Genomic DNA, 27,407 nt, shown 5'->3' on the forward strand with positions numbered 1-27,407 from the left:
TTTTTGTTTTTGTTTTTGTTTTGTATATGGCTCTCCAATTGTTCCAGCACTGTTTATTGAAAAGGTTATTCTTTCTTTCCCCATTGAATTTCCCTGGCATCTTTGTCAAGAATTGGTTACCTTTGTGTGTGAGTTTATTTCTGGACTCCATTCTGTTACTATAACTTTATGTCTTGAAATAGTATAGTACCAATTTTATTCTCCTTTCCTTAAGTTGCTTTGGTTTGGTTATTTTAGATTCTTTGAATTTCCATATAAATTTTCGAATCACCTTTCTACAGAAAAACCTCTTGGGATTTTGACCACAATTACATAGAATCTATAGATCAATTTGGGGAGAACTAACATCTTAACAATAATAAGTCTTTTAATCTATGCATCTGGTTTATTTCTCACTTATATAGGTCTTCTTTAATTTCTCTCAGCAATGTTTTATAATGTTCAGTATACAGGTCTCACACGTTTTTAATCAAACTTACCCCTAAATTGATCATATTTTTTGACAATACTCTTAAAAGTATTGTTTTTAAATTTCATTTCAAATTGTTCATTGCCAGTATATAGAAATATAATTGCCTACGGTATATTGATCTCATATCCTACAACCTTGCTAGACCCATTTATTAATTTTAGTTGCTTTTTTGTAGGTTCTGTAGTATTTTCTACAAAGACTATCATGTCACCTGTGAATAATACAGCCTGTACTTTAAAAGGCTTTTATAGGGGCACCTGGGTGGCCCAGTTGGGTAAATGTTGGACTTGAGGATCCTTAAGTCAGGTCAGGATATCACAGCTCATGAGTTTGAGCCTCGCATGGGACTCTGTTGTGGACAGCTCAGATCCTGGAGTCTACTTCCAATTCTGTGTTTCCATCTCTCTCTGCCCCTCCCCCACTCATGCTTTGTCTCTCTCTCTCAAAAATAAACATTACAAAAACATTTAAAAAATTAAATAAATAAAAGACTTTTATTTCCTTTTTTTGCCTTATTTTACTAGTTAGAACCTCTAGCACAATTCTAAGCAGAAATAATAATCACTACTTGTTGGATATCATTTAGATATTTTTTAAGCCTATAGAAAGAGGAAAAAATTAGCCAAACAGAATTTTTAAATAATAGGATAATATTACAAATACTATTTTATAGGTGCCTGGGTGGCTCAGTCAGTTAAGTGGCCGACTTCCGTCCAGGTCAGGATCTCACGGTTTGTGAGTTCAAGCCCCGCGACGGGCTCTGTGTTGACAGCTCAGAGTCTGGAGCCTGCTTCAGATTCTGTGTCTCCCTCTCTCTCTCTGTCCCTCTCCTACTTGCACTCTGTCTCTCTTCTCTCTCAAAAATAAATAAACATTAAAAAAATACTATTTTAAAATATTATGTATTGAATTTAGGATTACATGATTTTATCTGAAGGAAAAAGTAACAAGTAAAATTAGAACTAATGAACTTTAGACAAATATTTCTCTACCTCATGAAATATTATTCCTAGATAACTTTAAATAAAGGAAATAGGATATAAAAACATTAATTTTGAATCTATATTGTGAAGATTACTAACACATTCTACTCTGTAACCTTAATTCTCATAGTTGTCTTAGTTCTATGTATAGATTCAATGTTCATCTCTAATCCACTCCTTTATTTGAATTCATTTCTTGGTTGACTGGAATTTGCCATTCAATGATTTTTTTGTTCGTTTTAAAGGAGTCCAAGAGTGCCGTATTTTCTAAGTTCTTGCACTCCTGAGATTATGACTGCTGACTTTACATGGAAAGGACTGCTGGGTCACATATGGGATTCTTGAGGCATCCTTACTTTCCCTTAGCTCTTTGTAAATAATGTTCTAAGATCTTCAGGCAATGAATATTCCTATGAAAAGGCTGAGGCCAGCCTGATATTTTTCTTTTTATATATTTGCTTTTATTTTGAGTGTCTATAAAAGTTAATTTTATTTTATCCTTATGATATAGTGACTTTATTAGCTTATGTGTTGGTGTGGATCATTATAATAGTTTTCCTGGGATCCTGAATGCCCTGCTGATCCTCTGACACAGATCTTTAGATTACTAAATTTCCCATTATTTACTTATCTTTAAAAAAATTTTTTTTTATAAATGTTTATTTTTTTTTTTTTTTTAATTTTTTTTTCAACGTTTTTTATTTATTTTTGGGACAGAGAGAGACAGAGCATGAACGGGGGAGGGGCAGAGAGAGAGGGAGACACAGAATCGGAAACAGGCTCCAGGCTCCGAGCCATCAGCCCAGAGCCTGACGCGGGGCTCGAACTCACGGACCGCGAGATCGTGACCTGGCTGAAGTCGGACGCTTAACCGACTGCGCCACCCAGGCGCCCCAAATGTTTATTTATTTTTGACAGAGAGAGAGAGAGACAGAGACAGAGCATGAGTGGGGGAGGGGCAAAGAGAAAGGGAGACCCAGAATTTGAAACAGGTTCCAGGTTCTGAGCTGTCAGCACAGAGCCTGACGCGGGGCCCGAACTCACGGATTGTGAGATCATGACCTGAGCCAAAGTCGGACGCTCAACCGACTGAGCCATCCAGTCACCCTTACATATCTTTTATCTTTAATCCATTTGTTCTGTTTTCTTTATCAGGAACGCTAATTATGCCAAATTTTGCATTCTTTGTTTCTCTTCCATATGTATCTTCTTTACAATAATTTTTAATTATTCTCTATTTTGTTTTGTTTCTTCAAGCTTATCCACCATGCCTTCAGTCATTTAACAAACATTTATCAGAGTGTTAGGCACAATTCTCAGCACTAGAAATACAGCAGCAAATAAAAGGGACAAACATTCAGCCTTCTCAAATTCACATGGAAAAGAGAACAGACATTACCAGAGGCTAAGGGGAAGGAAGAAAGGCAATTACTGTTTAATGGGTACAAAGTTTATGTTGGGGATGAAAAAAATTGGGGGAAACAGATAGTGGTTGTGGGAACACAGCATTGTGAATGTATTTAATGACCCTGAAATGTATACTTACAAAATGGTTAAAAAGACAAATATGTCATATATATTTTACCACAAAATTATATATATGTTTGCTTACCACAAAATCATATATATATCAATTATATATATAGGTATATGTCAATTATATTTATATATATATATATATATATATATATATATATATGTATATATCAATACTTTTTTTGAAAAAGGGTTTGGGAAGAAGAATAAGTGAAGGCTGGTTGGAGCCACTGAACTATGAATTTAGTAGTAATTGAAACCAAAAGATTTGGGGGGAAAAGAGCAAAACCTAAAAAAACAACAAAAATGAGCGTTCATATTACTTAGGTTCTAATGGAATATAAAAAATATCCTAATGGAATATAAGGTCCCTGACTTCATATTTGTTTATTTTGTTTTCATTTTTGTGAGATTTTTTGCTTCATTTTCCTGACCTCATCTAATTCACTTTTCTTCTCCTTTTCCTGTCTTTTCTCCTTTAAACATTCTCTCTTTTCCTGCCTTTAAGAAGGATTCTATTATCCTTAATTTCCTTAAAACTATGGAATACTGTTTCAGGTTTTCTTGGGTTTTCTTTGAGCACTTCATCTGGTGATGTTTATTCTCGACCCTCTTTTATCTCTTTTGTCAGTCTGTTTAGTCTGAATGCTATGCAAAGATCTTTCCTATAAAGTCTTCCTTCCCATGGCTTTTGTGACATCCCTCTCCCAGCTTTCCTGCCATATCCTGACTTGCTCCTTCTTGGGTTTCTCTCACAGTCTCCTCCTCCTGTGTCCTTTCCCTAAAAAGCTGTTATTCCCACCAGTTCACCCTTGCCTACGTTCGTACTCTATACCTTCCTGATGAATTTACCACTTACACGCTGATAACAAATCACTTGTTCTTTTTTTTTTTTAATTAATCTATTTAAATTTAAGTTAGTTAACATACAGTGTAGTATAAGTTTCAGGAGTTGAACCCAGTGATTCATCACTTACAATGTAACACCCAGTGCTCATCCCAAGGAGTGGCCTCCTTAAGCCCATCACGCATTTAGCCCATTCCCCCAATCACTTCCCCTGCAGCAACCTTCAGTTTGTTCTTTGTATTTAAGAGTCTCATGGTTTGCCTCCCTCTGTGTTTTTATCTTATTTTTCTTTCCCTTCCCTTATGTTATCTGTTATGTTTCTCAAATTCTATGTGGGTGAAATTATATTGTATCTGTCTTTCCCTGACTAATTTTGCTTAGCATCACTCTAGCTCCATCCTAGGTCACATCACTTCACAAATCACTTAGGGTTTTTTTGTTCATTTTTTTTTAACAAATCACTTGTTCTTAATCACCGTTTTCTCCAGTGCCTACAACAGTGCCAAATCTATAACTCAACAAAAATGTGTTCAGGGAGTAACTCCCAAGTCTGCATTTCTATCCTGGATCTTGTTCCTGTGCTCTACTTATTACCGTATAGATCTCCAGATGGTCTAAATGACAAACTCTGCATATCTAAATCTTAACTCACAGGCTTTTCCCTATCTTCAAACTCAAAAATAACATGAATAAACAAATAAACAATATATTCTTCCTCCAGTGGCTTCCATCTGAGAGAATTATGTACCATCTGTCAAATGACTAAGCCCAAAGACCAAATGCCACCCATGTTTCCTCCCACTCACTTCTGTTTCATTTTTGTTGTTGTTGTTGTTCTATTGTGAGTACATAGTGGTCTCAGACTTGAGTCTAAAGTCAGGAAGTGGTCATGAATTCTAACCTACCCTATAAATATTAAGGAACTCAATGAGCTAGAGCTCAATGGTTCTTAACTGGAAGTAGTAACCCTGCAAAACCTCATGCAGGAAATCTGGGAATGTGCCAGGGCTTTTGGGGGTCACAATGAATTGGGCACTATAGATATTTCATGGGAAGGGACGAGGAAGGCTAAATGTTGAGCATTTTATCAGAAGTTCCAAATAAAAATTGTGCAGCCCAAATTGCCATGCCCAAATACCATAGAATCATTGCACCTGGCTATTTTTTTTAAGCCACAAGATGGCAATAAACTCCAAGAGAAGTCCTGAAAGATCACTTTTCTGGCTAAATAGAAACATGTAGTTTCTAAATGTCCAGACAGAAAAAAAAATGTTTTTGATTGAAAATGCTGAAAAACACTTTTTAATAAACCTATGTATAATGGCAATTACAGATGACTCTTTCCAAATAAAGTTACCAAAGAGGCACAAAACTTCCTATACCTCTGCTGGAAACCTCATTCCACTAAAAAGACAAACAGACAAATTCTTTATTTTTCAATAATTTCATTTTTAGAAGGTCAAGTAAACAGTGGGAATAGTATGCTATATAATCTTTGTCCTCTAAGGACACAGAACCAAAAAGATCTGGTGCCATGTCTGAAGAAAGTGGTTGAACATCAAACTAATACCTTTTTAAAAAATTAAACACAAGCAATGACCAATAAAGTAGTATGTCTCATTTTCCTGAGTGGCTTGTAAATTAGCTCCTAAAACAATTCTAAAATGTTCTAAAGAAGGAAAATAAATAAGAACTCCTGATACTTCCCATCGGCACATGTTAAAACAGACAATAGTCTGAGACTAAGTTCTGGTATGTTTATTTAAGAAAAAAAAATTACTTGACAGTCATACCTTTAAAAACATATTTCTTTCAAACAGCTTACAGTACAGTTTTGTTCCACAAAATACACTTAAATATTGAAGTACTGAAGTATAAGTAAGTTAGATTCTACTTCCTAGCAAAAGCAATGCAGAAGTGTACAAATTAAGATAATTTGGCCTCTAAAAGCAAACTGCCTGGTTTGAATCTTCTTATATACATGACATTGGATAAGTTATATAACCTCTCTGTGCATTGGTTTCCTCATGTGTAAATGAGAATAACACAACAGAGCCATTCTGAGAATTTAAAGAGATGACATATATAAAGGACATAACCTGGCACATCAGAAACATTCAATAAATGTTAGTAGTACTCCTGGCTATTACCATTACTATTATTCATACTTGTTTTTTATTTTGAAAAATTAATGCTATCGCCTAGGTCAGAACTGAAGACGTTATTATTAAAATTTAAAACCAGCAACCTCATCTTATATCATAGTATCTTAGAGACTAATGACCATTAGAGAAATAATCCTAAGCAAGCAAATCTCACTAGGTGTTATGCCTTTGCAGGCTCCAGATCTATAAATTTAAGCTGCTCTCCCAACTAGGAGTCCTATTTTACTGCTTTCTGATTTCTTAAAAATGTTTGTGCAGGTCCTTGCAGGTCCTACCCAATACAATGTCTACAGCTCATACAACTCTTAATACCTTCTCAGGACGCACTCACACTGCAGTGCTGCAGAAGCACTGAAAATGGATTCTAATTCTCTGCAAAGTATAAACCCTGGAGTAGTGGCCTTGGTGGTCATCGCTGAAACACGCAAAGTTAGGATATTGCTAATAATATGTAAATGGTTTCCAACATAAGTTATGATAGCCAAAAGACAAAATATCTAAGAATTTAACTGAGTTTTTTCTGTGACTGAGTGTGGTGGAGCTACTGGTGCTCACCCCGATCAGGTTCTCCTTTCCTTCCGGGGTGCACGGGCAGTATGGGAAAATGTTATGTCCCAGACCTTTACATTAGGCACGACCATATGTGTCATTGCCCCATTTTAGCCCACAAAATAGAAGTGGAAGTGAGACTGTCACTTCTGGGCTGGGAGGTACAGAGACGGTGTGCCAGATCCATGTTCTCTTTTCCCTGAAAAACATTATCTCATGAGACAGTGGCCTCAGAAGATAGAGGAAATCTAAATCCTGCGTCCTAGGATGACGGCCCATGCTGGTCTCGGCATGAGGGAGAAAGAAACTTTCACCGTGCTATACCACTGAGATTCTTAAGTTTCATATTGCAGCAGAGCCTAGACTAGCCTGACAAATACCTTGAGGAACTTCATTTTTCCTCTGTACCCTATGACCAAGTGATGATGGAGGTAAAGGAGGTGGGAGGAAAGACGTACCAGTGAGCAGAAGCAACAGAAGAGAAGTTAGAGAATGCTGGCAATGTTTAGAAATGGAGAGGTAAAAGTAGAAACACAATAAAATACTAAATCTATTTTTCACACAGAGTCCTAGATATCTCATTTCACACCTTTGTTCTGGCCATGGGACATCTCTGCAAATGACAAAAATATGCAAAGAACAATGCTTACCTGCGTAACTGGGCATTTTCACTTCTTAGTGGTTGCATAGCCAGTGCTATTTCAACTTGAATATTTGTGTTTCCACTTATTGCTGGAAGCAGAGATATACACATCTCCAATTCTGTAATCAATCTCTGAATTTCTGAATCCTCTATGTACGGGCAAAGAAATAATAAAAACAATACCATTAATTGCTTTTGGATAAGATTATTTATGTATATTACTAAAAAAGAAAATTTCCCAGATATGTACATACTTGCTATAAACAAACAACTTGATTACTTATAAATTTGATATATAAATTTTATTTTCCTCTTTTCTGCTGCCTGAATTTGCTTACTCAAAAGAATTCTAAAAAAATTCAGTAAACTAAAGATTAATCTTCAATCACAGGATTATTAGTGTTTTGGTTTTTTTTCCAGTTAGAGTCTAGTAAGAAGATAACTATGTCTCCCAGTTCATATTCATATTCCCAAAGGACTACTGGATTCCTTATCATTGCTGAAGGGATTCCTAGAATTGATTACAGTATTAACGTTTACAACACAACCTTTGATTCTGGCATAAGCAAATAATTCTCTTTAGGTGATTCAATTTGGCAAAATATTGAGGGAGGATCTTCTCTGATAAGGTTTTAGTATTTAATATTATGAAGTAGATTTAAAACAACCAGTCACACCTTATTTGGTGTTGCATCAAAAGCAGTACCATTTCTGCTATTAATTGTGGAGAGTGCATGGTTTTAGAGGTGGCAGACAGGTAGGTGGATTTTAGATCTTTTGTCATTTTATATTTGCCCCTTCATTTCCATTCAAATTTTCTGTCGACCGAAAACATTTAATAATTATAATATTAACTCTTTTATACCCTAAAGAAGTAGAAAGTATATTTTAAATTATAAAATGTGACTCAATCCCACGGGTGTTTTAATGTTTTATTATTTATTCTTGAGAGACAGAGAGAGACAGAGCGTGAGTGGAGGAGAGGCAGCAAGAGGGAGACCCAGAATCCGCAGCAGGTTCCAAGATCTGAGCTGTCAGCACAGGGCCCAACTTGGGGCTTGAACTCAACAAACTGTGAGATCATGACCTGAGCTGAAGTCGGACACTTAACCACTGAGCCACCCAGGCGCCCCAATCCCACGGGTATTTTAGCCCCCTAATGTAAAGTATATGTACATAGTAAACATCTGAGGACATAGTAAACACTTACTGAGAAGTTCCCTACCAATCCTTTGTAGAATGGTTTTGATCATAAGCATTAGAGGCAGAGACCTGAGCTCTGCCATTTTCTAGCAATAGAGTTTTAGTCAAACTTCTTAACTCTTGAGCCTAGATTTCTTCTCCATAGTTACCTGGAGATAACAACAATACCTCATAGGATTGCTGTGAGGATTAAATGAGATAATGCATATAAAATAGCACAGTGCCAGGCACATGTAAGTATCCAATAAATGATACCTAACATTATTACTCTTATTATTACTGTTATCATGATTCAGTATTTGGTCAAGAGAATAGTGATAAATTGAAAGTCTGAAAACACAGAGATTTTAATATATTGAGCCTTCAAATTAATAGTGCTATGTTCTTCCTATAAGACATTTTAAGATTTGGAATTTCTTTTTGTCTGAAAATATTAGGTATTCAGTCAGTGCTTCCACAATCAATTACTGTGTTTTCTAAGATGCCAAAACTGTAACTCACTCCAAGTGAAAGCCATTATTTAGCATATACACACAATGAAAACAAATGAATACAACTTGGCTCAAAAATCTCATAATTCCATCTGAGACATTTGTCTTGATTTAATTAAAAAACCCACAAGTAAATTGAAAAGGGCATTAAAAAGTTTGGATTACTCCTCCGAGTCAGATTTGTTAAACCTTTGCAACAGTTGGTTATTAAAGAAATTATAGGAAGAAAATCTCTGCATCTTTTTAAAATAGGAAAAATTACCAGTCTATGCTAGGGAGTTAATCATCTTTAGGGGTCTTCTAACCCCTAAAAGTTTATGGCTATAAATTCTCTTTGATTGAATCTTTCCAAGGTCCTTCAGAATCAAGTAGAATGAATACATGCTTGCAAGTAAAAGACTGTTTTGATTCTTTCTTGTACATTTCAAACCCATAGGAAACATGAGGGATCAAAATCTAAACAATAAAATAGGCAGAACTCACTTCCTTATTAGCTCAAGACATATTCCTATGGAAAATATCACAAACTCTGTTGATTTTTCTAAATTTAAATGGTGACTAAATAATATGATACTGCTATTTAGCATTACCACCACAGAAATTCATTTTAAAAGTGCTCATATACCTTGCTCTGCTACCAGGGCCTTGAGCTCTCCCAACAAATACTTTATAGTTCTGACTTTTTCAGCACTCTGGTTCACATTTTTTGCTTTCTGCACATCCTTTATTCTTGAATCTTGCACGTGTATGTTTAAATCCTTTCTTTCACTTGGGACTTCTCCAATGTGTTCTTTGGCACATCTATCTTCATTACTGGACAGGAAAGCTGGTGGAAACAGAGTGGGGCTTTGGTGTGTCTGACTGTGCTGACGAGAATGCAATAGATTCATATATGTTTGAAAACATTTTAGTAGGTCTGGTTCCTTAGGAACTTCGTGTTGTGGCAGAATCCCACTGACAAGACCCAGCTGCTGGAATGGTGGAAGAGGTGGCCTGTCACTTTTGGGCAGGCTGCGTGGAACTCCAAGACCAGTACTGAAGGAATTCTGTAGAACATTTGTACAGTTCATAGAAGCAGTTTTACCTTGTGATGCAAACTGGTTGTCACCATCAGTCTGAACTTCCTAAAGACAGAAAAAAACAAGGTAAGCCTTCAAAAATGTGAGCACTGACTTGTAGGCATTAACTATAATCAACTCAAACCAGAAATATTAGAAAATGACTTCTGCAGAATGGAGTTATAGATCACCAGTGAGGAAGCCAGATTTCCCCTCAGCACAATATTCTAGTTTTTTCAAGCTTATTAATTAGTTCCCCCTGCAATATGGGAACATTATAAAGCCATGACTACAATAAATTGTTTACAAATATCACATATGGTTTAAAGGCATCAAAAATCAGTCCACCTTGGGACTGAAACAAACTTCCACTTTGGGAAATTGCATTGCAAGAAAATAAGCTCAAACATACAAAAAGCTTTTGCACAAACATGTTTACAGAACTGTTATGGTAGTAAAAAGCTATTACTTAAATGTCTAACCATAGGGGAGCAATTACATAGACCACAGAATATCCACTAACTAGAGTATTCATTCACTTATTAAAAATTTACAAAAGGTATATATTAATACAGAAACACGTTCACAGTAAAATGCTAAATAAAAAAAGTAGTATATAAAACTTATAAAATTTAACTATGACCATATTCTTAAAAGAAAGTAAACTTAAATAAAAACCAGAAAACAAAATCAGAGAATTAAGTGATTAGAAAGTGCTCTATCAATATGTTAACAGCAATTGTGCTTAAGTGGTAGGTATGGGTGATTTCTTTTTTCTACTGATCTCTTTCCCTCCCCCTCCCACATTGTCCTTAATGAATGTGTAAAATATTTCTAGTAAAAAGTAATTTGAATAATTAGTATTTACATCCTAGGGCATTACTACAATCAGTAAATTCAAATTTCTCTCTCAAGGTGACAATTTCTAAAGGCAAATAATTATTTGTAGAATGTATAAAATGTACCCACAGAATGAACCATAGGAGGGCAGGATGGAGGCTGAAGTAACTGGACTGGGGTGGAGGTTGGTAAGCCATAACTAGAATGTGGAGTTGCCTGAGACTCTAAAAGGTAAGAGGGGAAAAAGTTATCACATCTCATACTGCTTTTACAAAAAGTAGGAAACTTAATTAGAGTTTATATTCATGCATTTTAAAACATCATTCATACTAACCAGAACCAGACATGGTATGGTAGGGTATAGCAGGAATTCCATCAGGGTTGTTCTTTGAAGCCAAGTTATTCATCAGTGACATTTGGGTCTGCACATGCTCACAGAGGGCTTGGTATATTATCGGTGAATACATTCTATAATGATCTTGAAATGACCAATTCTGTGGTATATCTGATGAGTCTCTCTCACTTCCAGCAGAAGTTTCATTAGGTACATATTTCTTATTATCTGAAGATACTAATGTGGAAGAAGGAAAAAAAATTCTTGAAATAGGATTCTTCAAAAACTTTTATCATAAAATACAAGGGAAGAAAAAGACTCTCAGAAATAGCTCAATTCACCATATACTTTACAGAAGGGCTTTACCACTATCACCCCCTAAAGAAAATCACCTCAAATTCTCTTTTAAAAGTAGTTAATGAATTGTGTAAGCTCTCCAGTCAAAAATTATCTATGCTACATCTTTAAAGTCTCTATTAAATGGTATTTGTGAAATCTCTCCTTCAATTATAAGACCCCTCTTTAAGGGTGTTATTTTAAAAATCCAGTAAAACTCTTTCACCTTGCTCCTTGTCCAGTTCATGCTCTCAGGGGAAAACGGAATAGGAGAGACAGAATAGTCTGTAAAAATTTGAATGCTTGGATCATTTTTTTAAAAAATCAGAGCTCCAAGACCAAGAATAAAAGTGTACTTAATCTAGACAATGGGCCCTCAAAGAAAATCTTAACCTGGCATTTAAAGTTTCCAAAGCCTGACCACAACCAACTTTTCCCACCAACTTTTTCCAACTCAAATTTTCATTCCAGTCAAGTCAATTTAGACACACAAAAAGCTTCTCTCACCTTCCTATAACATTACTTGTGATGAACCATTCTTCCAACTCAATTCTACCCACGCACCAAGGCTCATCTGAAGGCTTCCCTCTTCCATGAAGCCTTTTCCAATCATTCTACTCCAATGACCGCTCTTCACCATCCCAGAGCACATAGTGTCTATATGAGTTATATGTCACCTGCACATTACACTATATTGCTTATCTTTCATTCTCTTGTCTATCTGACTAAACTGTAAGCTTCTTTAGGCAGGGCTGTATCTTGTGCTTCATTATTTGCCCCCATAGAGTCTCATTATTAGTCTACCTACAAAGTAGTACAAGGGAGAAACCTGGAATTAATAAACTAATACATGAAAAGCAATGTTTTCTACATAGCACTACTCTAGAGATCTAGAGAGAAAAGTATCAAGATCTATTTCCCTAATGAGATCCCCTTCACAAACTTTTTCTATAAGATTATTAACAGAAATGAGAGTGTTCTTGGTAGATCATTGGTTATCAGGGTGGAAAATAAATTCAGAAAATATCTAGATTTTGGTAGTAGCTAAATATATATTCTAGATACAGCAAATGTATTCCCAGGTGTGAGTGTTCATGGTTACCAAAAGATCTGTACAAGGATATTCACGACAGCTTTATTTGCAGTAGCCAAAAATGTTAACATCCAAATAGCCATGAATAGTAGAAATGGATAAACTGTGGTATACTTGTACAATGGAACACTATGCAGCAATGGAAAAGAACAAATTACTCATTTTTCAACTGCCTCTATGAATCTGACAGACATAATGTATGAAAGATGTCAGACACAGACTACATAGTATATAAGTATATTTATATGAAGTTCAAATATAGGTAAAATTCTCCAATGCAGAATAGGTAAAATTCTCCAGTGCAGATAGAAGTCAGAAAACTAGTTACTTAAGGATGAGGGTAGGTGGTGAGGATGATGATGGGGCAGAAGCCTGGTAGGGTGCTAAAAATGTTCTGTATCTTCATCTGGGTGGAAGCTACATGAGTGTATACATACGCAAAAATTTGTCAATTTGTGCAACTGATTTATGCAAGTTACTCATTGTTTAAAAAATGAAGTTTTAAAAAATGGTATGGAATTCTCCAAATATATATAGCTTACTAAAAATAAAAATATTGCCAAAGCATATAACTTACATGTAAAAGCAAAAAGTTAAAGGCAGATTAACTAATATAACCAATGAAGATTGAAAAAAAATCTAAAGAAAAAACTACTAAATTATTATTTGACTATGAAAATGGATGAGATAGTAGATGCTTCTATTTAGACTTGGGGTATGCTTCCTTTTGAGGTGATCTATTCCTGTGAACATATTTCCCAGACTTGAGTACAAGTTCTAACAGTTACTAGCTGAGTAACTTTTGGCAAATTAACTTAACCTCTCTTGGCCTCTTCTTCCTCATCATAAAAATGATAATAATAAAAGTATCACCTACTTCTAGCACACAGTAAGAACTCAATGTTAGATCTATTACCAAATTGCTACAAAGTCTTAACTCAGACAAGTAAATATTTCATATTCACAAATATTCCCATCCGATATCAACACTGTACCTCTAAACATGTGCCCTCTGAGGTGATTAAAACGAGAAAGAAGTTATTCTTCATTATCTGAATAGATGAGCAACAAACTGGTTAATGAACATTTCTGCAAAAAAATTATTTCTTATTGGAAATACAATTTTATAATAAATCAAGTAGAAAAGTATCTCTAAAATATTTTTAGCTTTGAAACCTAAAATGGTGGAGGATGAGATCACAGGCAGCCCATGGCTATCCTGCACACTGATCTTCCTTTCCTCCTGATTCCTGGTCTCTCTTCTGCACTTGTATTTTCTTTGGTCCTATAAGACAGAATTGCCTGGTTTGATGAATTCTAGATTTTACAGTTAGGGGTCCCAAGCATTGGCTCTCATTCACCTTCTTTTCAAGGAGTAGTTTTCACAATCTCTGATAAAGCCGAGCTACACTATTATGCCTCTGCATCTGCTAGAAGATGTCATCATGCAACATAAATTAATAAACTTCAAACATATCTCTTAAAAAATCAAAGCCTTTGAATTAAAATGACTCAATCTATTCCTTTATTAACTTAGTCTATACAAAACTCTATTGATAATGCTAAAGATTTGTATTTAAGAGGCAAATCTTAAAGCAAATTATTCAAGACAAGGTAAAAACCATAAATTCATATAAAAGATTGCATTTAGGGGCACCTGGGTGGCTCTGTTGGTTAAGTGGTCAACTTTTGATTTCAGCTCAAGTCATGATATCATGGTTTGTGAGTTTAAGCCCCCTTCGGGCTCCTTGCTGACAATGTGGATCCGGCTTGGGATACTCTCTCTTTCCCTCTCTCTCTGCCCCTCCCATGACCCCCCCCCCCCGAAAAAAATAAACTTAAAATTTTTAAAAATAAATAAATAAATAAAAGACTGCATTTAAATTACTACTAATTTTAAAATGAAAAAAAAAAAAAAACCAGCCAAACCACCACCAACAAAATGAGCCTGTTAATACACAAACACAAATAAGATATATTTTCTTGCTCTTGTTCATTACACCAAACCACCCTACATGAAAATGTTACCTAACACATTAGGATGATGATATGTCTAATTGGTGTCAGTTGATAACTAGAACTCATGAAAGGAATGTACTCATTATTCAGTCCACAAAACTTCTTTAGTCCTTGAATCCTAGCTTCTATACAAGCACTACTGCTTGGATGTACAAGCATTGTCCAGTGGTAAGATAATTTCTGCCACTCATATAGAACAAATAACCACTACAGATAAGAGCTGCTGGATGCCTATTATAACTTGAAATATGTAAAAGAACACCTAGCCTTGAAGGGGGCAATCAATGCTCTCCCTGTAGCAGTTTATTTCCCCAAGGTGAGGGCAGCAATAGATGTATGTTACTGAAAGCAGAGCCATGTGCCCATAGCATTCAACAGCCATCAAATGTAAAAAGTTGCTTATTAAAAAAATGTTTTTTCTTTAAATGTCGGGAGCACTCTCAAGAAGCTCCATGCATTTCTGGAACTGCATTTCTGCCTCCTTACTCCCAGTCTGCATAAGGTGGGTGAGCTTGACCCCACAGACACTCAATGATCAGGCAGGTTCCAGACAGAAAATATGTAAGATCACACCCCAGGAGACAGTTAACATAAAATAGTAAGATAATGTATCTTAAAACTGAAATAATACATAAGATACTAGTTAACATGCTGTAATAAATTCCTTAAAATTCTAGAGTCTGAGGATCTAGAAAGCCAGGTATCTCTCATCTGCTCCTCCAAATCCATCCTCTACTTGTCTCCACACTGCTCTTCCTGGGATGCTAATCCATATGGATTACACTGTTAAGAGACAGTCCTCATGGGCCTCTTGTGCTCCTACGTGTCTTGCTCAGTATACTAAGAAAGTAAGGCCTTGACCTAAGCTCTTTATCTGGGCCATTTCTCTTGGTTGTGTTTGTAGTGAATAACCTCAAAGGATAAGGTAATGTTTCCCTGAGACAAGTGCTCACTACCAACACAATGGATTTCCCAAGCTCAGTGTTCCTCAGCTGAAAGAAACCTACAGGATGAGCAGCATCCATCTGGGTCCATCACATTACCCCCACAGGAATTGGGAGTGAGGGGGAAATACGCTAACATACATGTTGCTTACTTTATTTACTGTGTGAGTAATAAAGTCCTTTGTCTCTGACCCAGGAATCTTGTGTCTCCTGCCAGCATCCATGACACAGTAAGGCTAACTTATTAGCCTGTAAGAATAAAAATCAAGTCCCAGACTTGATATACATCAAAAGGGGTCCAATTGGGTCTGACCCACTGGGAGTCTTGCAAGTACCAAAGAAAGAAGAAGCATGAAGTCAGAGTATTTATTCCCAAACCCCTCTCTTTGAAGAAACTTGGGTCAACTTTATTCCTTAAATGAAGCTCACTGCTCTTCTCATGGCAGTCTACTCTAAATAACAGTGTCTGGGTCCTAGTAACCTCTCCCTAACCTCATCTCTTAAGGCCTCTGCTGCTGCTGCTTGCACTGGGCTAGCATAATCCCTTGTGGTTTCCCTATACCCCACTCATTCCTTTGTAATGAGTTCCTCTGTAAATAAACCCTCCTTGAATTATCTTAGAGTGTTGCCATCTCTTTTCTGTTGCAACTGTGACTAGTAAGCAGTTAAGCTGGGGTCCAGAAAGTTGCTACCATGGCACCATTGTCAGCAACATACATTCCAAATGAGAGTTCCCTAAAGAGGAATGCCCTGGACAAGAAATAGCCTGCCTTGAGAAAAAAAAGAGATTAGAGGAATGAGCAATTGGTGTTACCATTCCTTTATTTGTCCATTGGGCCCCAGTAAATAGACCTTGGCTTTAAGAATTTGGACCAGGGGTTAGCACACTTTTCCTTAAAAGGCTAGAGAATAAATATTTCAGGCTTAGCAGACAAGATGGTCTCTGTCACAACACTCAACTCTATTGTTGCAGCACAAAAGTAGTCATAGAAAATACATAAATGAACTAGCATGGCTGCACTCCAATAAACCTTTATTTACAAAATAAATAACAAAACATTACTTATAAATAAACCAAGCTATACTCTGCTTGTCCCTAGTTTAGATCAGTGTTGCCCAATAGAAATATAATATAAACCATGTATGCAATTAAAAATTTTCCAGTAGCTATATTAAAAAAGTAAAAATAGGTAAAATTTCAACAATTTATTGAAATCAATATATCCAAAACATTAACATTTCAACATGTAATTAATGTAAAATTTTTAGATATTTTTGTATTAAATCTTTTAAACCTAGTGTGTACTTTACACAAAGCACATCTCAACTTGGATGCAAAATTTTCATCAGAAATATCTGATCTGAATTTAGATTTAATAAAATTGATAGTTGAAAAAGTAGATTCATATATCCAAGTTATTCCAAACATGCTTAAAAGTTTTCTAATAACTGGGTCAAGTATCTGTTTTCAAATTTAAGTTAATTAAAGTAAATAACATTTGCAATTCAGCTCCTTGGTTGTACTAGCCATACTTCAAGTGCTCAATGGCCACATGCACCTAAATACCTTCTTGAACAGTGCAAGTCAAGATAATATGAAGCTAAAAATGACTACCCTCCAAGATGGATTAGTAAGTTGTTCAGTTCTCTGCCTTATTCTCCAACTCATGACATTCTGAACATTAACCTCTACTCCTATAAATGCTCTACTCTCATTTTCTCAGCCTGTTTGCCTGGATCCAGATCTCTTAATATTCAGGGCTGTTGCTGTGGATAACTTTCTAGACTTTACCTCTTGCCTAAGCTGATTCTAATCATGCACTGCTGCGCTGATATTTTTGGCCTGCCTGAACCACAGAACTAGCTAGTCTCATTCTTGTCTATCTGAATTCCCATTGTGGATATTTTCATCTCCTTTTTGGGCTATCTTGTTCTACAGGCCTCCAGGGGGCAACATAATCAAAACCTGTTTGTTCTAAACTGAATTATTGTTTGCTGAATTATTACACTTTATAAAGTTAGCAAAGTTAACAGGGAGGATGTAAAATATTCTTGGCTACATTCACCATTAAGCAGTGGAAGGCTGTTTTTCCTTACTTACCTACCCAACTTGGAATTTTACCTTCTTAGGTACCATGTATTCTAACTGTGCAGCTCAACAAGTTGAGTTGCTAAACCTACGTAGGATATATACACATAAAATGATTTTAAATCAATTAGTATCTGTAAGTATGCACATGAAACAAAACCAATTTGTGGTTATCTATAGAAAGAAGTGGTAAGGAGAACAAAGATAACTCTATATACCTCCCAAATGTCATTCTGAGTTTGAACCTTTTCTTCTACAAAACCCAGTCAGTCACTTTTTCTACTTTTCTTCTTGGGAAAGTGATAGTAAACAAAGTAACTACCCAGTAATTAGAAGCTGAATAGAGAAAGAGAAGCATAAGCACACACATACACCTTAATAACCACATATTATTAAAATGAAAGACCAACTGCATAATCCCAATAGTTTATCAAAACCCTCATAATTAAAGATTATATATATATATTAAAGATTTTATTTATTCTTTAAGTAATCTCTGTATCCAACATGGGGGTCACTCAACCCCACGATCAAGATCCAACCCCACGATCTCATATTCCACTGACTGAGCCAGCCAGGTACCCCAAAGCTTATATTTAAACAAAAAAAGGGGCGCCTGGGTGGCTCAGTCAGTTAAGTATCTGATTCTTGATTTGGGCTTGGGTCATAATCTCATAGTTTGTGGGATCAAGTCCTGAGTTGGGCTCTGCACTGAAAGTGTGGAGCCTGCTGGGATTCTCTCCTTCTGCCCCTCCCCGACTTGTGCGCGCTCATGTGCACGTTCTCTGTCTCATAACAAATAAATAAACATCAAAAAAAAAAAACCCAAAAAACAAAACAGAGAAAATACTTACAAATTTCTTTCCAGACTCCTGAAGAAACATGTTTTTCATGTCCTTTCTTTTTGGATCCAAATCTTTTGCCTTCTAAAGATCTGGGATTATATCTATTTTCTGAATATGCTATTTCTGAACCTATTAATAATTAAAACAAAACTTCATTTGTATTAAGAGAATTATTAATTTAGAAAAGGTGGTTAGCAAAGGGCGTTTAAAAAATTAAAAAACCTGAATCTTCATTTCTTAAAATGTCTCGCAGCAAAGAAGCACAACCATCAAGCCCTTGCACAGTTTCAGTCTGTAAGGAGAAACTCATTTAGAAATTCATATATAAAATTTTAGCACAGAAAACAACAAATTATATAGTTTTAAAAAAATTTTTAGAAGCAATTTATTATTGGTAGAAAACATGTTTTAAAGCAAAAAGCCTTCATATGTCCTTAAGGCAATTAATACTTAACCTCTGCACTTTTATTCCTACTTTTTAGCTTTTACCTGAAGACTAATTAAGATACTGCGTATTGTAGGGGCATCTGAGTGGCTCAGTCAGTCAATCCTCTGACTCTTGATTTTGGCTCAGGTCATGAACTCATAGTTGGTGAGATGGAGCCCCACATCAGGCTCTACACTGATAGCACGGAGTCTCCTTGAGATTCTCTTTTTCCCTATCTCTCTGTCCCTCTCCCACTCTTGCTCTTTCTCTTCCTCCCTCAAAAATAAATAAACATTTTTAAAAAGATAGTATATATTTTATCTATTCAGTTTAATCTTACCTGACTTTCTGAGTCAGAATGGATAGGATAGCCAGAATCTGCATTAAAACGTGGTATCTTTCTTAAATGTGTCCTAGAAAACAAGTTCATTAATATTTTCACATACTACAAAATTTGTTTCTAAAATATAAGTAGTCATTTTCTTCCCAGTAAAGGTTGAATAAGGAAGCTTGTCCATAAGATGGGATTTATATAAGATTTTATAATGATTATAAAGATTATTAAACACTAAGATGACCAACATGGGTAGATATGGAAGGTTCCTCCCCCGAGTCTGTGAAGGTAGATACCTATCTAGTTTTCTGGGATAGGCAAAATTTAGTCCAGCCCAAAGACTCAAGAAAAACTCTCTTGACATTTTCTCAAGTGGTGAACTTCTTTAAGTACTTACCCTTTCTTTCCATTTGTTAATTTAGCAGGCCCAGTGTGTTTCACTGAAGATATCACCTATGGTATAATGCATTAAATTATAGTAAATATACACATATTTTTCTATTATATTCTCAGTAGGTTGTCTTGACAAAACCTGAAATGTTGTTTCCTTTCTTTTTGTGATAAAAATATAACATGAAATTTGCCAGTGTGGCCACTTTTTATTGCACAGTTCTGTGGCATTAAATATATTCAGTGACATTAAATATATTCACACTGCTGTACCTAACATCCATCTCCAGAACCTTCTCATCTTGCCAAAATGAAATTCTGTATCCATTACACATTAACTTCCCATCCACTCCTTCCCTCAGCCCCTGGCAACCATGCTTCTACTTAGAGTCTCTATGAATTTGACTACTCTAGGAAGCTCATATAAGTGGAATCACACAGTGTTTCTCCTTTTGTGACTGGCTTATTTCACTTAATCTAATGTCTTGTAGTAAGTGTCAAAATTCCCTTCCTTTTTAAGGCTGAATAATATTCCATTTGATGTATATATCATGTTATTAATTTTTTTAAAGGTGATATATCATACAAATCCACAATTACAATGAAATCAATAAATTATTTGTTCTAAGTAAAATGTCAAGCAAACAAGACATATTTGTTCCTTAAGTTTAAGCTGAAAATAAGGTTGAGATATTATTTTAACCAGAAGTACCTACTACAGTAAATTTGGACTAAACTCAATCTCTGAACATGTTCTATATTCCCCAGTCTTCAAAACATGTAAGTTAAAGAGAGCGCAGAGTTCATAACTCTGATTCTACTTATCTACATTTATTTATTTATTTATCTATTTATTTATTTATTTATTTATTTATTTATTTATTTATTTATAAAATTTATTGTCAAGTTGGCTACCATACAGAGTATACAGTGTGCTCTTGGTTTTGGGGGTAGATTCCCGTGATTCATTGCTTATATACAATACCCAGTGCTCATCCCAACAAGTGCCCTCCTCAATGCCCATCACCCATTTTCCCCTCTCTCCCACCCCCACCCCCGCATCAACCTTCAGTTTGTTCTCTGTATTTAAGAGTCTCTTATGTTTGCCTCCCTCCCTGTTTATAACTATTTTTTCCCCTTCCCTTCCCCCATGGTCTTCAGTTAAGTTTCTCAAGTTGCACCTATGAGTGAAAACATTATATCTGTCTCTCTCTGACTGACTTATTTCACTTAGCATAATACCCTCCAGTTCCATCCACATTGCTACAAATGGCAGGATTTCATTCTTTCTCATTGCCAGGTAGTATCCCATTGTATACATAAACCACATCTTCTTTATCCATTCATCAGTTGATGGACATTTAGGCTCTTTCCATAATTTGGTTATTATTGAAAAGCACTGCTATAAACATTGGGGTACATGTGTCCCTATGCATCAGCATTCCTGTATCTTTGGATAAATTCCTAGTAGTGCTATTGCTGGGTTGTAGGGTAGTTCTATTTTTAATTTTTTGAAGAGCCTCCACACTGTTTTCCAGAGCGGCTGCACCAGTTTGCATTCCCACCAACAGTGCAAGAGGGTTTCCATTTCTCCACATTCCCGCCAGCATCTGTAGTCTCCTGAGTTGTTCATTTTAGCCACTCTGACCAGTGTGAGCTGGTATCTCAGTGTGGTTTTGATTTGTATTTCCCTGATGATGAGTGACACTGAGCATCTTTTCATGTGTCTATTGGTCATCTGGATGTCTTCTTCAGAAAAGTGTCTATTCATGTCTTCTGCCCATTTCTTCATTGGGTTATTTGTTTTTTGAGTGTTGAGTTTGGTAAGTGCCATATAGATTTTGGATACTAACCCTTTATCCGATTTGTCATTTGCAAATATCTTTTCTCATTCTGTTGGTTACCTTTTAGTTTTGTTTCCTCTGCAGTGCAGAAGATTTTTATCTTAATGAGGTCCCAACAAGGGACCTAGGTTTTTCATGCATTTTGAGTTCATTTTTGTGTATGGTGTAAGAAAGTGGTCTAGTTTCATTCTTCTGTATGTTGCTGTCCAGTTCTCCCAGCACCATTTGCTAAAAAGACTTTTTTCCATTGAATACTCTTTCCTGCTTTGTCAAAAATTACTTGGCCATACATTTGTGGGTCCAACCCTGGGTTCTCTATTCTATTCCATTGGTGTATGTGTCCATTGGTGTATGGTGCCAATACCATATAGTCTTGATGATTACAGCTTTGTAGTAGAGGCTAAAGTCTGGGATTGTGATGCCTTCCACTTTGGTTTTCTTTCTCAACATTATTTTGGCTATTCGGGGTCTTTTGTGGTTCCATACAAATTTTAGGATTGTTTGTTCTAGCTTTGAGAAAAATGCTGGCACAATTTTGATTGGGATTGCATTACATGTGTAGATTGCTTTGGGTAGTATTGACATTTTAACAATAATTATTCTTCCAACCCATGAGCATGGAATGTTTTTCCATTTCTTTGTGTCTTCTTCAATTTCCTTTATAAGTTTTCTATAGTTTTCAGCATACATATCATTTACATATTTGATTAGGCTTATTCCTACATATTTTATGGTTCTTGGGGCAATTGTAAATGGGATCCATTTCTTGATTTCTCTTTCTGTTCCTTCATTATTGGTGTACAGAAATACAACCAATTTCTGTACACTGATTTTGTATCCTGCAACTTTGCTGAATTCATGTATCAGCTCTAGCAGCTTTTTGGTGGTCTTTCAGGTTTTCCATGTAAAGTATCATGTCATCTGTGAAAAGTGAAAGTTTAACTTCTTCTTTGCCAATGTGGATGCCTTTTATTTCATTTTGTTGTTTGACTGCTGAGGCTAGGACTTCCAACAGTGTGTTAAACAATAGTTATCCACATTATTTAGAATGCCTGACAAGACCAGCCCATGGAAACTCTACCATTCTTCTTTACCTACAGCTCATTCCCTCACTTTTTCTTTTCAAACTCATATAACAATATTGTTTTTGAAAAAACAATTTTATTTTAAAAGTAAAATAAGTGGGCTAATTTTTGTGTAGAAGAAAAAAAACGCACTTGCTTTAACATGCATCCATGTTATCTTGAAAGTTAGGCAACAAACAGTTCGTTGTGTTTGCCTCTGGGGAGGGAAACTGAGAATCTAGAGGACAGAGCAAGGGAGATTTTCCAAGGTATGCCTCTTTATATCTTAATAACTTATATCAATAAATATAATCTCTATTTAAAATGTAACTTTTAGGGGTGCCTAGGTGGCTCAGTCGGTTAAGCATCTGACTTCAGTTCAGGTCATGATTTCACAGTCATGAATCTGAGCCACAAGTTGGGCTCTGTGCTGACAGCTCAGAGCCCAGAGACTGCTTTGAATTTTGTGTCTCCCTCTCTCTGCCCTTCCCCAGCTTGCACGCGCACTCTCTCTCTCTCTCTCTCAAAAATAAACATTCAAAAAATTTTTAATTAAAATACAATTTTTAAAAGACATAATGGGGTGCCTGGGTGGCTCAGTCGGTTGAGCGTCCAACTTCAGCTCAGGTCATAATCTCATGGTCAGTGGATTCAAACCCTGCATTGGGCTCTGTACTGACAGCTCAGAGCCTGGAGGCTGCTTCAGATTCTGTCTCTCCCCCTCTCTCTGCTCCTCCCCCACCCACGCTCTATTTCTCAAAATTGAATAAATGTTAAAAAAAATTTTTTAAAGACATGAGTTAAATTCCCTACTCACCCCCTCATTTCACCCTTCACAAGTAGTCACTGTTGGCAGTTACATTTATGGTTTTTCTTCACATGTTGACATATTTCATCCCAAGATAGCTTTGAGCAGTAACTATTAAACTAATCTGGAGTTATATGCTACTGAGAATACATTTTAAAAATTGGGTTAATGGAGTTATATTTCTTCTTGAGATAACTTGGGATATGATAGAGTCATGAAGCCAGTAAAGAGAACCAACCTTATAGGAAATAAGATCCTACGTAGTACTGCTCCACTGGTCCCTGCATGACACCTTCAGGGTCCTTCCCTTTTATATATACATATGTTGGTGTCCTGGCCAAAACTGTAATAAAATTCCAAACCATGGTATTCCAATACACTGGACCATGTCCAAAAACAGCTACCGCAATTATTATCTTTCAAAATTAAAAACAAGAAGTATACAGAGGTAAATGTATGGCATAATTGTAAGATTACACGTGATCTTTCCCCAAAAAACATGCATGAGCTTATATAACAGAAAGTCAGGTAATGAAAATTACCCAGGATAAAAGCACCCTAAAAAAGTAACTATCATATTGGCACATTTTCATCAAAACTCTCTTTTGTAATTTTCATTCTGAAATAACAGTACAAAGAATTTCTATATACACTTTACCCAGATTCCCCAACTGTTGGCATTTTACTACATCTGCCATGTTCTCTCAAAATATATGCAAAAACAAAATATATACAATAAAAACATAGAGAAATACTAAGTATTAGTGGTTTTCCTGAACTATTTCAGGCTAAGTTACAGATATGATACCCCTTTATAGTAAATATTTACTCCTAAATATTTTCTAAGAACAAGGTCACTTATATAACTATGATATAATTATCAAAATCAGGAAATTAATATTGACACTGTATTATAAACTACAGATTTTATTCACATTTTGCCAATTATTCCAATAATGTCCTTTATTAAAAAAAATATTCTGGTCCATACCCAATGCAGGATCATATGTTGCATTTAATTGTCATACCTCATTAGTCTCCTTTAATCTGGAACAGTTCCTTGGATTATCGCTCATTGTCTTCCATAATCTTCACATATTTAAAGAGTACAAGCCACTTACATTGTAGAATGTCCCTCTTGACATTTAGACTTGTCTGATGTTCCCCCATGATTAGATTCAGGTTGTGCATTTTTGGCAGGAATACCACAAAAGGGAAATTTTGTCCTTCTTAATGTAAGTAGGCATATGGTACCAGTTTGTCCCATTACTGGTAATGTAAACTTTGATCATTTAAGATGGCATCTGCCAGGTTTTTCACTGTTAGTATTAAGGTTAGTATTTTCAACATTGTATTAAGTAATTAATGGGGAGATACTTTGAGATTATGCAGACTTCTATTCATCAGATTCACCCAGTAGTTGTAGCATCCCTTGATGATTGCCTTAATCCCAACTGTTTGTGAAATGGTGATTTGTGTAACTTCCATCTTCCTTCTATAGTTATCAGTTGGCATTCAACTGTAGGTAAGCACTTTTCCTTTGTTGTTTGTTAGTATGGATCAGTGATTCCTGTTATGCCATGGGTTATGATCCATCATCATCATTATTTAAAATACTTTGATGCTGCAATTGTCCCAGATTCTATCAGTGGTAGTCTCTTAAAACTAGCTCCTGTATCATTTTAACATGGCCCCATTATTTTTTGGGCAATTCCTTACTTTCTGCAACAAGGTGCTCTGGGCTCATCTTTTGTTGTTGTTTTCATTGTAGTAAGAATACATAACACAAAATCTACTTTCTTAAATTTTTAAGTGCACAATACTATACAGGTGATTACTTGTATGATATTGTACAGCAGATCTCTAGAACTTATTTATCTTGTATAACTGAAACTTTATACCCAGTGGATAGCAACTCCCCGATTCCCCCTCCCTCCAGACCAGCCCCTGGCATCTACCATTCCGCTCTCTGCTTCTGAGTGTGACTATCTTAGGTCCCTTATGGAAGTGGAATAATGCACTGTCTGTCCTTTTGACTGGCTTATTTCACTTAGCATAATATCCTCAAGGTTCATCCATGTTGCACATGGCAGGATTTTTTTTTTTTTAAGGCTAAAAAATATTCTATTGTGTGTATATAGCATATTTTCTTTACCCATTTAACTATCAATAGACATTTAGATTGTTTCCACATCTTGACTAATAATGTGAATAATGCTGCAATGAACAGAGAAGTGCAAATATCTCTTTGAGATCATGTTTTCAATTCTTTTGGGAAAAAAATCTGGAGTAGAACTTCTGGACCATACAAGAGCTCTATTTTTTATTTTTTGAGGAACCGTCATACTGTTTTCCATAGCAGCTGCACCATTTTTCATTTCTGCAAAAAGTGTACAAGTATTCCAATTTCTCCACATTCTCACCCATGAGACTAGCCATCTAAAGAGGTGTAAGGTGTTATCTCACCGTGGTTTTGATTTGCATTTCCCTAATGACTAGTAACGTTGAGCACCTTTTCATGTGCTTTTTCATGTGCCTTTTATGTATCTTCTTTGGAGAAATGTCTATTCAGGCCCTTTGGTTTTTGCTATTAGGTTGTAGGAGTTCCTTATATATTTTAGGTGTTAACCCTTTAGTAGGCAGAGGGTTTACAAATCTTTTTTCCCATTCCATAAGTTGCCTTTTCACTCTGTCGTTTCCTTTACTCTGCAGATGCTTTTTATTTTGATGTATCCAGGCTCATCTTATAATTTTCCTGTTCCAGCTGTGGAGTTGACCATTCCTCCTAGAAGTCATGGTTCCTTTTAGCAAATGATATTTAGAAACCAGATCTAGACACTAGATTTTGCTACTGGGTCTTCCAATCTTTTCCCATATGGATTTTCTTAGTCATAATGACTAGCTCGTTGCAAAAAAGTAAATCTTATGATTTTATTTTTAAATATTTTTCCATATTAACATAACTTCACAAAATTTTTTAATGGTTGTATAATATTTTCTTGAGTGGAAGTAATGTAACACATCCTTGGTTTGCTTCTATTTTTCACAATTGAAAAACAAGCCTGAAGTAAACATTTCCATGTACAGAAAAAAGCGTTTTCATACTCAGGATTAAAAGCTTATTTATTTGGTGAAAGGCTATAATTCATTTAATAACTCTTGATACAATTTACAAAAACACTCTCAAAAAGGAGTGCCCCAAACCACAATGCATGAGACCATAATTTTTCTTTATCTCACATTTACTTCTACTGGGTATTATCATTAAACTTTTTTTCTTTGCTATTTGAGAAAAATATATGCATTTCTTACAAGTTGTATCTCCTACTAACAGGTGCAAAGTAAGATTACATTTGTAGAATAATTTAATCCACACCCTATGATTTATCATTTCTGTGAGCTAGGAACCTAAATTACAGAAAGGAGGCTTGTTCAAAGTCATACATCTAATTATAGTATAATGTTTAAAAGAAGGGACTCTGGGATCAACTATGTGGGTCTGAATCCTGCTCCACTGCTAACCAGTTTTGTAACTGTAGGAAAATTATTCGAAGTCTTCATCCCTCAATTTCCTCATCTATATGGAGATGATAATAGTATCTACTTCATAAGGCTATTATGAATATTAAATGAATTAGAAGTACTGTGGAAAAACACTTAAGAGTAACATCTACCACACAAGTGCTACCTCAGTGTTAGCTATTCTTTTTTTTTTTTAATTTTTTAAAATGTTTATTTACTTTTGAGAGAAAGAATGAGAGAGACAGAGGTGTGAGCATGGGAGGGACAGAGAGAGGGAGACACAGAATCTGAAGCAGGCTCCAGGCTCTGAGTGGTCAGCATAGGGCCCGATGCGGGGCTTGAACCCACAGACTGAGAGATCATGACCTAAGCTGAAGTCAGAGGCCCAACCGACTGAGCCACCCAGGCGCCCCATTTTTCTTTTTTTTTTTTTTACGTTTATTTACTTTTGAGAGACAGAGAGAGATACAGCATGAGCAGGGGAGGGGCAGAGAGAGAGACACACACAGAATTCGAAGCAGTCTCCAGACTCAGCTGTCAGCACAGAGCCGATGTGGGGCTTGAACTCACA

At 35.8% G+C, this 27,407-nt stretch overlaps 1 protein-coding gene across 3 annotated transcripts in view; it reads right to left on the reverse strand.

The window, feature by feature from the left end:
* CCDC14 (coiled-coil domain containing 14) overlaps window positions 1-27,407 on the reverse strand; it is a 50,316-nt gene that overhangs the window by 21,236 nt on the left and 1,673 nt on the right. Inside the window, exons 2-10 of one of the 3 annotated variants that reach the window (XM_042956090.1) lie at window positions 19,606-19,661; window positions 19,215-19,287; window positions 18,670-18,739; window positions 18,457-18,576; window positions 11,122-11,358; window positions 10,917-11,011; window positions 9,974-10,013; window positions 9,515-9,715; window positions 7,203-7,344 (exon numbers count right to left, since the gene is read on the reverse strand). In XM_042956090.1, coding sequence (XP_042812024.1) covers window positions 7,203-7,344; window positions 9,515-9,715; window positions 9,974-10,013; window positions 10,917-11,011; window positions 11,122-11,358; window positions 18,457-18,576; window positions 18,670-18,739; window positions 19,215-19,287; window positions 19,606-19,661 — 1,034 coding nt within the window. Of the gene's footprint in view, window positions 1-7,202; window positions 7,345-9,514; window positions 10,014-10,916; window positions 11,012-11,121; window positions 11,359-13,726; window positions 13,836-18,456; window positions 18,577-18,669; window positions 18,740-19,214; window positions 19,288-19,605; window positions 19,662-27,407 lie in introns of those variants that run through there. The other 2 variants (XM_042956088.1, XM_042956089.1) reach the window with 2 other exon arrangements.

This window comes from Panthera leo, chromosome C2 (genome assembly GCF_018350215.1).
Source record: "Panthera leo isolate Ple1 chromosome C2, P.leo_Ple1_pat1.1, whole genome shotgun sequence".
In the NCBI taxonomy this organism is placed as follows: Eukaryota; Metazoa; Chordata; class Mammalia; order Carnivora; family Felidae; genus Panthera; species Panthera leo.